The sequence below is a fragment of the Fukomys damarensis genome, unplaced genomic scaffold (assembly GCF_012274545.1).
Source record: "Fukomys damarensis isolate Sample0158 unplaced genomic scaffold, DMR_v1.0_HiC HiC_scaffold_19, whole genome shotgun sequence".
Lineage (NCBI taxonomy): Eukaryota > Metazoa > Chordata > Mammalia > Rodentia > Bathyergidae > Fukomys > Fukomys damarensis.
In genome coordinates, this window is record NW_022900931.1 from 58,255,830 (window position 1) to 58,267,591 (window position 11,762).

At 48.5% G+C, this 11,762-nt stretch overlaps 1 protein-coding gene and 1 pseudogene across 1 annotated transcript in view; one reads left to right on the forward strand and one right to left on the reverse strand.

Moving 5' to 3' along the window:
- The window catches only part of Ryr1 (ryanodine receptor 1), a 123,215-nt gene that overhangs the window by 34,254 nt on the left and 77,199 nt on the right, over window positions 1-11,762 (forward strand). The window contains exons 30-38 of the mRNA XM_010632870.3: window positions 699-859; window positions 1,372-1,537; window positions 3,640-3,726; window positions 3,830-4,056; window positions 4,712-5,324; window positions 6,432-6,704; window positions 7,015-7,215; window positions 7,565-7,676; window positions 10,921-11,067. Of these exons, the coding sequence (XP_010631172.1) occupies window positions 699-859; window positions 1,372-1,537; window positions 3,640-3,726; window positions 3,830-4,056; window positions 4,712-5,324; window positions 6,432-6,704; window positions 7,015-7,215; window positions 7,565-7,676; window positions 10,921-11,067 (1,987 nt within the window). The remainder of the gene's footprint in view (window positions 1-698; window positions 860-1,371; window positions 1,538-3,639; window positions 3,727-3,829; window positions 4,057-4,711; window positions 5,325-6,431; window positions 6,705-7,014; window positions 7,216-7,564; window positions 7,677-10,920; window positions 11,068-11,762) is intronic.
- On the reverse strand, window positions 7,974-9,004 carry LOC104868201 (annotated as a pseudogene).

Sequence of the window (11,762 nt, forward strand, 5' to 3'; positions counted from 1 at the left end):
AGAAAAAAAAATATTTCTAGTGACCTAAAAATGGCAGGTAGCACAATGGAATGATGAGGCACATTCATAGGGTATAACTCATAGGGATCCTAAAATCCAGGGAACACCCACCATTTGGGTCTACACATATAAACACAGGACACCAAATTTAATTAGCTGCTCAGATATATCCCTGGGGAGATAAATTCACAGTCATCCCAATATAATTTTAAGACTTGCCAAATCTGGACTATTTTATGAGACAGCCTAGTAGTTAGGATCATGGGCCACCCAGATGTCACTTCCCTGCTGTGTGCCTTCCTTTCTGTGGGAGCACTGTTATGTCCCCATCATTTTATCCAAGGGAGGATAAAAATTGTACCCACCTGATACACAGTTGGAATGAGTTAGTTTGTGTAAAGAATCCTAAAGCACTAAGTGCTACTTATGAGCTATTTATTATTCATTACTTTGCTGTAACCTGGGAAGGGACCCAGATATAGGGGCATCAAAAATATTCCCCAAAGACTCCCAAGTGTAGAAATGCATTAGAAGCCACAGAAACAGAGATATAGATTTGGGGGTGGGGTGGGATCTTAATTTCTGCCACTTCTTGTTATGATTCCAAAGACCCTGAGAATCCAGGGAAACCAACTGAGAGCTGCCGGCAAACCTGACAATCTTCCTGACTGACCTCTGGTCACTCTGTGTGTCCCCAGTACTATTACTCCGTGAGGGTCTTCGCCGGCCAGGAGCCCAGCTGTGTGTGGGTGGGCTGGGTCACCCCTGACTACCATCAGCATGATATGAACTTCGACCTCAGTAAGGTCCGGGCAGTGACGGTGACCATGGGGGATGAACAGGGCAACGTCCACAGCAGGTGACAGGGTGCAGGGCACTGTGGGGAGGGTGGCAAGCAGCAGGAAGCTGAGCTCCTGTGGCTGGCTGGCTGGCTGTGGGACCCGGGGACCCTGTGGAGCAGGAGGGATCTCTGGAGTCTCTCCTCGCACCTGGCTCAGAAGCTTCCTTTCTCCTCTTCCTTCTCCTTTTTTGTTCCCTTGCTTCTAATTGCTCCTGCTCTGTTTTTTCCTTCGCTCTTTCTCCATTTCCACATCTCTGTTTTCCTTCTTCTTCTCCCTCTGTGTTCCTCCCTTCGCTTTTCTCTCCTCCATCTCCTCTCCCTACTCCTTCAGTCCCACTTCCCATCAGGACATAAAGATTCTAAGCCTGAGGGGTCAGGGCCTGGGATGAGGGGGTCTCATACTCCGGTCCGCATTTGGGGCTGGAGTCCTGAGATCACTGTATACATGGAACTTGGGGGAGGGGGGTGGGTCCAGGGTCCAAAGCTCCTGGACTGAGAATCCATGCAGTGATCACTTCTGTCCTCTCCAGCCTCAAGTGCAGCAACTGCTACATGGTGTGGGGTGGGGACTTCGTGAGCCCCGGGCAGCAGGGCCGGATCAGCCATATGGACCTTGTCATTGGATGCCTGGTAGACCTGGCCACTGGCTTAATGACCTTTACAGCTAATGGCAAAGAGAGCAACACCTTCTTCCAGGTGAGCCCAGCCCTCAGCAACTTAGCAACAGCACCCTTATGTCCCAGCATCCCAGGATGACCCTTCTAGGCCCCACCCTGAGGCCAGACACCACAGAGATAGAAAAAAAAAAACAGTTCATCCATCCATGGGAAGCCGCGGGGAGATCACCTAGATGAACCTTGCTTTAAAGTAAAGCCCAGAATGGTGGAGACAGAGTACAGCTTGACTTTGAAGAGAGGCCCATAATCCCTCATGGGCTGGGTGACACCCTAGGGTGGGCCAGAATCCTATGGTAAGGGTTCCTTTTCCACATTTTATTATGAAAAAATGTATTTTCAAGGATGCCGTAGCATTAAGGGAATTGTGAATGCCTATGTGCCCACCATCAAAACCCACCATTAATGTTTTACTCCATTGGCTTTATCACATATTTATCCGCATATCTATCCTTTAATCCATCTAAGATGAGTTTTATAAAGCTTTATTTTAAATGGAGAAATATGCAAAAATGGAATAGCGTCATGAACGACCAGGTCCGCATCACACAGCTTCAACCACCCACTCACAGACAATCTCCTTTCGTCTTTACGCCTACTTCCCTCCCACAGCCACTGCAGGATTTTGGAGCAAATTGCATGCATCATATAGTTTCATCTCTTTTCAGTATGTATCTTTAAAAGATAAGGATTATTTTAAAATGCATAACCATAATGCCACTATCATCTGAAGAAAAAAACCCAATAGTTCCTCACTACCATCAAATATCTGGTCCATGTTCAAATTTCTCTGGTTGTCTCAAAAATGGCTTCTTACCATTTTTTAACTTGAATTGGAATCTAAGTAAAATCACATGTGCATCATTTTTGTTTTCTGCGCTGTTGGGGATGGAACCCAGGGCCTCACACACGCTAGGCACCACTGAGGCACATCCGCAGCCCATGGTCATATATTTTAATTGGCTGTTTTGTGCCTTGAGTCTCTCCGTACGTTGTTTTCTCCTCCCATCTCTCCCCGCAACTCCTTTGAAATATATTTGCTGAAAGAACCAGGTTGTTTGTGCTCGTTGATGTGAGGTCGCTGGGCCTGCAAGTCCAGTGCCTCTTGGGAAGCTGTTAGAAAAACAGAATCTGAGGGCCCTCCCCAGACCTCCTGAGTCTGAGTCTGCCTCTGACTGAGGCCCCAGAGGGGATCCTTGTGCACATTAACTTCTGGGGAGCGTCAGCCTTGTTGCGCACCGTCGCTGTGACATCTTTGTAACTTTCCTCTGTCCCCTGTATTTCATTTAAACTGGGGATTAGGTCTAGAGGTGCACTGAGATTCAGGATTGCTTTCGGCAAGCTGCTGCACACATGGTGTGATTTGGAGTAGGGGAGACTGTCAGGGTGGGCTCCCCTGGGAAGATGGAGGGAGGGTGGTCAAGGGACACTCTCCGTTTTTTTGTTTGTTTTGTTTTGCTTTGCTTTTTGTTTGTTTCGTTTTGTCTCCGTGTGTGCTACTAGAGATTACACCCAGCACCTTTGTACTAAGCTACATCCTGAGCACTTCTAAAAAAATGTTTATTTTGAGACAAGGCCTCATTAAGTCACTAAATTCCCTAAGCTGAGCTTGAACTTGCAATCCTCCTGCCTCAGCTTTCCAAGACTGCTGGTCTGTCTGGTTTTCAAAAAAGGATTATGCTAGAGAGAAAAATTGGCAAGATATCCCGGGAGGGGGGCATCATGTGCTCTACGACACTGACAATAAGCCAGGCATGGAGGCATACACCTGTAATCGCAGAACAATGGGAGGCTGAGGCAGGAAAATCGAAACAACTTATAAAGGCTGAACAACTTATCAACTCAATGAGACCCTGACACAAAAGGAAAAAACTTAAAAGGGCTGGGCATGTAGTTCAGTGCAAAGGCCTGGGTTCAGTTCCCAGTACCAGGAAAAAACATTGTTTTGCAGATAATGGGTTGTCCTGGGTCTGCTGGACCAGGGGTGGCAGAGCCCAAGGATGACCTCAGAGCCTTCATGTGGTGCCCAGTGCCCAAGTGTGGATCTGCAAGCTTGACCCTGGCATTTAAGGTTGAGTCCTGAACCCCCAGCCCACCCTCACCCTTACCTTCTTCTGCTGGCAGGTGGAACCCAACACGAAGCTGTTTCCTGCCGTCTTCGTCCTGCCCACCAACCAGAACGTCATCCAGTTTGAACTGGGGAAGCAGAAGGTAAGGGTACAGGCTGAGGAGGGAGGAGTGGGAGGATGCTCCAGAAAGGTGCGGGTTGGGGAGGGCTGGGAATCCTGACCCATGTGTGATTCTGCTCCCCCAGAACATCATGCCGCTATCCGCCGCTATGTTCATGAGCGAGCGCAAGAACCCAGCCCCGCAGTGCCCACCAAGGCTAGAGGTGCAGATGCTGATGCCAGTCTCCTGGAGCCGCATGCCCAACCACTTCCTGCAGGTGGACACGCGGCGTGCTGGCGAGCGGCTCGGCTGGGCCCTGCAGTGCCAGGAGCCGCTGACCATGATGGCTTTGCACATCCCCGAGGAGAACAGGTCAGGGCCTGGCAAGTGGCACAGGGACAGATGCTGTCGGCTCAGTGCCTCCTCTAAGGCCTCCACAAGGCCACTCCATGAGCCTATTTGGGGGGCCCTGACTCAGCTCAGGCCTCCCCAGATAGCATCCTAGGGGGCTCCAGATCCACCTCAGGGGCCCCTAGACACACCCCAGTGTAACACACTCACCTTAGGGCTCCCAGACCCACACTCCAGGGCCCTGATCCCATCTCAGGGAGCCCAGACCCACATCAAGGAATCCAGACAATGACTTGGGGTCCGGACACTACGCAGGGAAGCTTTAAACAGGTCCCATGAAGATCTCAACCTACTCCAGGGGGCCAGACACACTCAGGGCTACATATTTGTTCACATGGATGCCAGGAAGTCTTGAGGAACTCTGCACACGGCCAGGGACCCCCGATACCCTAAGAGGCTTCTGACATGCCTCAGTCTTTTCTTCATTCATTTGATAAATAGCTCTAGACTCCTGTGTGATCAGCAGCATTCTAGCCCGGTGACACCAAGCCTTTGGCACCAAGTGACATTCTAGTAATGCTCACATATAATTCAGGTTACTCTCTGTGGTCCCTGTCTCTGTCTCCCACCTCCCTGCCCATTTTGTCCCTGCCTGTGCTCCTCACCTCTGCCACAGGTGCATGGATATCCTGGAGCTGTCTGAGCGCCTGGACCTGCAGCGCTTCCACTCGCACACCCTCTCCCTCTACCGCGCAGTGTGTGCCCTGGGCAACAACCGCGTGGCTCATGCTCTGTGCAGCCATGTGGACCAGGCACAGCTGCTGCATGCGCTGGAGGACGCACACCTGCCGGGGCCTCTGCGCGCAGGCTACTATGATCTCCTCATCAGCATCCACCTGGAAAGCGCCTGCCGCAGCCGCCGCTCCATGCTTTCGGAATACATCGTGCCCCTCACCTCCGAGACCCGTGCCATCACACTCTTCCCGCCTAGACCCACCTCCGAAGATGGTTCCCGCCGCCACGGCCTGCCAGGCGTTGGAGTCACCACCTCCTTGAGGCCCCCACACCACTTCTCACCCCCTTGCTTTGTGATGGCTCTGCCGGTGGCTGGGGCAGCAGAAGCTCCGGCCCGCCTCAGCCCTGCTATTCCTCTGGAGGCCCTGCGGGACAAGGCCCTGAGAATGCTGGGTGAGGCCGTGCGAGATGGTGGCCAACACGCACGAGACCCCGTTGGGGGCTCCGTGGAGTTCCAGTTCGTGCCCGTGCTCAAGCTTGTGTCCACCCTGCTGGTAATGGCTTCCTCCTGCTTCCCTCGCCCACTCTCCTGCAGTCGAAATAATCCCTCCATCTATATATCAACTCCCTTCCCATTTATACCGCGAACTTGTCCATCCAGCCATTCATTCATCCATCCACCTTTCACATGTCCCCCACCATTTATTCACCCTTTATTCAACTTTTTCTTCCACACATTCATCTATCTTCTACTCATGTTTATTAATGTCTTCTTCCTTCTTCCCACTCCTCCATCCAACCATCATTCATTCATTCCTGCGTCCATTCATCCTCCACCCACCTTTCCATCTGCTCATTCCCCCGTTCATTCACTATATAACCTCATTTTCCCACCTACAAGCTCGTCTATCTTTCTGTCCTTCTATTTTATGCCCATCGTCCATCCATCTATCGATTTTGTCCATTTGCCCATATCCTTCCATTCGGTCACACATCTATTTACTCCCCTTCCCACTTAGCTATCCATTTACCAGTGTACTCACCCACAGGCCCGTCCATTCCTCTGCTTCTGTTTACCTTTCCCCCGTGTCGGTACTTTTCCATCCCCATGTATGTATACCCATCCTCTACCCACAAATCTACCCAGCCATCTACACCCACACATCCATCCTCCATTCTTTATTTCATGTACCCCTTTATTCATGTACTCATGTCACCATCCATCCCTTTATCAATCCAGCTTTGTATGCATAAACTCATTCATCCACCCCTCCACCTACACCTTGCCCTTTCCCTTGGCTATTTCTCAATGATCTGTTTATCTATCCACTCATTTACTTGCTTATGGATCTATCATACTGCAGTAAATTAGTATCTTTATTGTGCTGGCTGAGCTGGTAGATTCTGGGAGCTCTGTGGGCCTCCCTGAGATGTAGGGTGTGTCCTGTCCCAGAGCCACATATACTCAGGCTTGGGGGAAAGGACATCAGGAGGGTGGATGGGAGGAATCAAATGCCATTCTGCTTGTGGGAGGAACCATATCAGACAAAGCAGGAATGAACTTGACATGTACAGAAGCAGAAGAAGCAGGTGAGTGAGGCCAGGAACTGATTTTGGAGATCGTATAGGTCACAGTGAGGGACTCAGACCTTGTCCTGCAGGTGATGGGTGTCTTTGGCGATGAGGATGTGAAACAGATCTTAAAGATGATTGAGCCTGAAGTATTCAAAGAGGAAGAAGAGGAAGAGGTGGAGGAGGAGGAAGGAGAGGAGGAAGAAGAGGAAGACGAAGAGGAGAAGGAGGAGGATGAAGAGGAAGGGACACACGAGAAGGACGATGAAGAAAAAGAGGAAGAGGAGGCAGCAGAAGGGGAGAAAGAAGACTTGGAGGAGGGACTGCTGCAGATGAAGCTTCCAGAATCTGTGAAGTTACAGGTGGGTTGCTTTTTCCTGTCTTTCGGTCTCCATCCAGCTGGGATGAGGATACAAGCTGGTGAGCCACAAGTCTGGACTTTGTCCTGAGGCAGCGGGGAGGTGGAAGTCCATAAATCAGTGGAGCCATGTTGGCTTGCAGTGATCTCTCTGGTTTCCGTCTGAGAGGAGGTCATAGAGGACCCTGAATTAAGGATCTGAGCAGGAGTTGGTGGTGGCTGGACCGGGGCAGGACCACGGAGAAGGCAGAATTTCAAGAAAACCCCAATGGTCTCACAACCATGCTGCCTACTGTATGGCTGTCCTCTCACAGATGTGCCACCTGCTAGAGTACTTCTGTGACCAAGATCTGCAGCACCGTGTGGAGTCCCTGGCAGCCTTTGCAGAGCGCTATGTGGACAAGCTCCAGAGCAACCAGCGGGACCGCTATGGCCTCCTCATGAAAGCCTTCACCATGAGCGCAGCTGAGACTGCAAGACGCACCCGGGAGTTCCGCTCCCCACCCCAGGAACAGGTCCTCTGACCCCTGACTCTAGTTAGTTGTACCACTTAAACCCCAGGCTCAGCCTCTGTCCTGACTGACCATGGTGGTCTCTCAACCTCAGAACCAATGCCTGACCCTTGAACCCCTGATATATTTATCTCTTGTGCCCCTCTGTGCACCACCTTGACCTCAGTGCCACCTAAGACTGATCCTGACCTCTTTCGGACCTCTTCCCTCCTCTCCCTGATAGTCTTCTCTAACTCACACACTTTGGCTCATGACCTTATAGAGGGACTTACAATTGGATCTTTGATCCTTGACTTCAGAACTTCTGTTCTGTGGCCTCTGATTCTCATTCAAACCATTGACTTTCCCCTAGATCAACATGCTATTGCAATTCAAAGATGATGCAGATGAGGAGGACTGTCCCCTGCCTGATGACATCAAGCAGGATTTGCAGGATTTCCATCAAGACCTGCTGACCCACTGTGGTAAGGAGAAGGGATCAGAGAGCCCTCCCCACAAGGTTTCTCTCTCTTTTTTTTCCAGTCATATGTTACTTTCCTAATTTGTAATTATTAACAATCCCCTTGTCTGGCCATGCCTGCCTTGCAAGCTCAAGGTCCTCCGTTTGATCCCCGGCACCCCCCCACAAGGAGAGAATTAAGTAGCACTAGATCAGCTGGGGATTTAGCTCAGGGAAAACACACCTACTAGATCAAAAGTCTAGCTAGCCAGAGTCCTCTTTCTCCCACTTTTGCGTGAGTTTGCAGTCTCCCAAACCCACGCTAGGGAAGCTCTTTACAAGGGTGGGCAGTGCTTCTGAGTCTCTGAATGATTACAGCATTCCATAGAACTGCTTCTTCCAGAATGAGCGTCTCATCCAGCGACCTGAAGAGAGGAAGTGTGGTCACCAGGGAGAAGGGCGGCTGCTGGGAGAGCCGTGGTGTTTCTCAATGAAGTCTCTGATGTGGCTAAAACCCTAGGAGAAATGTTAAATTTCTGGATGATCCTTTTCCCACGGCCAGCCATATCTGTATATTAGTCATGGGCTCCAAGTTATTTGGCAGAACAGCAGACAGATTATTTTTACTTTCAACTTCAACAGTCTTTGTTTTAGAAACAATTTTTGGTGAGACACTTCCCAGCCTGTACTCCTGCCCTGAGAAGGGATGGCATGCAGGCTTCAAGGACCTACATACTTCATTTTTCTTATCTTCAACTTTAACCTCCACCTCCTCTTTATGAAAAATTCCCTGTAATTCTAAAGGCAATTCCCCCTTCTTGATGGAATTCAGAAGCTGCTGACTTGCACCCATCAGAGTAACTTCTAAAATCATCATTGACTGTGACTCCATTTTTCCATAATTTTATACTTACATCTGTTTCTTCTGTTCAGTCAGGATAAGCATTTGGCTCCAATCTCCTTAGCTTCCTCAAAAATATTCACAATTCCTTTGTCAATTATCACTAAGTGGGTGATTGCCAGGTCCTGTTTCACAAACCCAGTCTTCTTTTATACTTTCAAGATTATCTTCTCTTTCATTCTCTTTGTGTTACTTATCAAGTATTATCCCACTTACTCCCAACAACGGTGGTAATAAAAACCAGTCAGAAGATGGAATAGACTGTGCTTTAAGCTGGGCGTGGTGGCACACACTTGTAATCCCAGCACTTGGGAGGCTGAGGCAGGAGGCAGGAGGATTACAACCAGTTGGAGGTCAGCCTAAAGGCCACTCTGAACCACATAGTGACACCCTGTCCTGGGGCGCGGCCTCCCGGCCTGACCCTCCAGTCCCTCAGGGCCCATGGGCACCATCTCCCCTGCTCAGTGGGAGTTGCTCAGGATGCTGCCATGCCAGACTGCTCCCACAAACTTTCTCTCGAGACAGCTTCTGAAGTTTCCCTCAGATTCCCTGACCTTAAACATCTGTGTTTTGGTGCTGTATAACTGGACTGGTGAACAGATACACAGTAAGTGGAAGGACATATTTATATGAGCGTTTGGATGGATGAGTGTATAGATTAATGACTGTAGGCAGGTGAGTAGATGGATGTATGAATCGATGTGTAGAATGATGAATGAATAAATAAGAAGGCTAGTTGGCTGGCTGACTAGAAGAATGCATGGAAGATTTAAAGTTGGGTGGAGACCTGGCTAACTGATTGCCAAGTCAGTTGATAATTTTATTTTGAGATTCCCTTGTATGTGGTGATGTCTTTTTTTGTTGTTGTTCCCTTTTTTTTTTATGGCACTGGAGATGGAACCCAGGGGCTTAGCACTTAGCTACAGCCTCAGCTCTTTTTAGTTTTTATTTGGAGATATAATGTCACTTAGTTGCTAAATTGTCCAGGCTGGGCTGCTTCAGCCTCCCAGAGTGCTGGGATTACAGGACTGTGCCACCACACCTGGCTAGTGATGGGTTATTTTTCTCTGGCTGACTTTCAAGATTTTCTCTTCATCTTTGCCTTCAGTTGTTTGGGTAAGATGTATGGAGCTTTTTAAGTTTATCCTATTTGGAGTTTGAGTTTCTTAGATGTGAACATTAATATTTTCATCAAGGTTGGAAAGTTTTGGACCAATGCCTCTTCAAATGTGGTTTCTTTCTTCTCTCTTCTCCTTCTGGAACTCATTCTGAAGATAGTGGTTTCTTGATCATATCCTATGGGGTTCAGAGACTCCTTTTCTCATAATTCTTTTATTTTTCACTTCTTCAGACTGGAGAATCTCTATGTCCTATCTTCAAGTTCACTGTTTTTTTCTCCTGCCAGCTCAAATATGCTATTGAACCTCTCTCATGAGGTTTTTTTTTTTTTTGGTACTGGGGAGCAAACTTGGGACCTTGCACTTGTAAAGCAGGTGGCGGAACCACAGAGCTAAATCCCCAGCCCTATGATTTTATTTTGGTTGTTGTATTTTCCTTTTTTAAAGTTAAAAATTAATTGATACATAATTGCACAGTTATTCTCCCTGGTTCTTTTAAAATGTCGTTTACCATATTAATGTTCTCTACAGGATGTGTCACTGCCAATCAAGTTTCTTGTAACTCTTCAGACATTTTTGTTCTAGTTCTTTGAACATATTTACAATAGCTGGCTTAAAAGGCAAATGTTTTGCAGAATGAATGAATGAACAAAAACATAAATATATGAAGGAATAGATGGGGTCAGGAGGATCACTTTGAGTTTGAAGCCAGCCTAGGATACATAGTGAGTTCAAAGCCAGCCTGAACTACACAGTGAGACTCAGTCTTAAAAAAACAAACAAAGAAAGAATGGGAAACGTCGTGAGTGTGCTCGTGAATGAGGAGTGAATGAAGTAAATGACGAAGCAGGTGAACAAGCAGGCATATAAGCGACTTTCCTTCCCTTCTTTTTTTTTTTTTGGTTTTTTGAGGCAGGGTCTCACTATGTAGTTGAGGCTGACCTAGAACTCACTATGTAGCCCAGGCTGGTGCGTTATGAAATGTTATGACTTTTCCTGTGTTGCTAAGAATGGTGAAATAGTTTTTACCCGAGTCTACGATTGAAAAAAAAAATCAGACATCATTATAGTTAAAATTTACCCGTTTCGACTGGGGTTATGTGCTCATTTGAATTTCTCCTTTCAATAATAGTCTATTTCACAAACATTTCTCCAGCATGTCAGAGTCTGTTGTACCAGTAAGGGAGAGACACATTTACGGCTTGCGCCACCACGATGGGCTCATTCCCTTCCTTCTTGACCACCTCCAGGAATTCAGCTGGAGGGGGAGGAGGAGGAAGCAGAGGAGGAGACCACTCTGGGCAGCCGCTTGATGAGCCTGCTGGAGAAGGTGCGGCTGGTGAAGAAGAAGGAGGAAAAGCCGGAGGAGGAGCCACCTGCAGAGGAGCCCAAACTGCGTGAGGACCGAGGACAGCAGGGACAGGAAAGAGAGTGGCAGCGGCTCTGTACCTGAGGACCCTCAGTCTAACATAGGCTGTGAGGAGGAAGGGAAGGGCAAGTAGAGAGGCAGGGCAGAGAGAGGAAGAGCCTAGGAGGAGGAGGAGGCAGCCAGGGCATGGCCCAATTCGGGGGCTGCAGCCTGGGCATGGACCAGAGCAGGGATGCGCCTCCAGCCCAGGGTGGTGGCAGCTTCTGTACCACTGTGGCCTCCAGGCCCTCAGCTTTTGTTTTTCTTTTCTCCTGTGATGAGACAGTTACCATGCCGAAGGGTTACAAAAGCAGTTATGGTAAGTGTTGACTAAGCTGTCACTATGCAAACACATACCATATTAGCCACACATCATAAGGACAGTCTCTGGTGTTGGTATAGGTTTTAATCCTGTAACGGTCAAGATCATTTATCAGGCCAGCTCTGAGCCCCAGCACTGTTAGCAGGGCTGTAAAAACCAACAATGGGAAAGTCAAAGCCCTTGCTCTCAAAGGGCTCAGAATATTATACCAAATACAAGGCAGGCATGGTGGTGCATACCTGTAATCCTAGCACTCAGAAGGCTCAGGCAGAAGGCTCTTGAGATTGAGGCCAGACTGGGCTGCATGATAAGATCCTCTCTCAAACAAACAAACAAAGAAAAAGATTATTGTATCAAATATA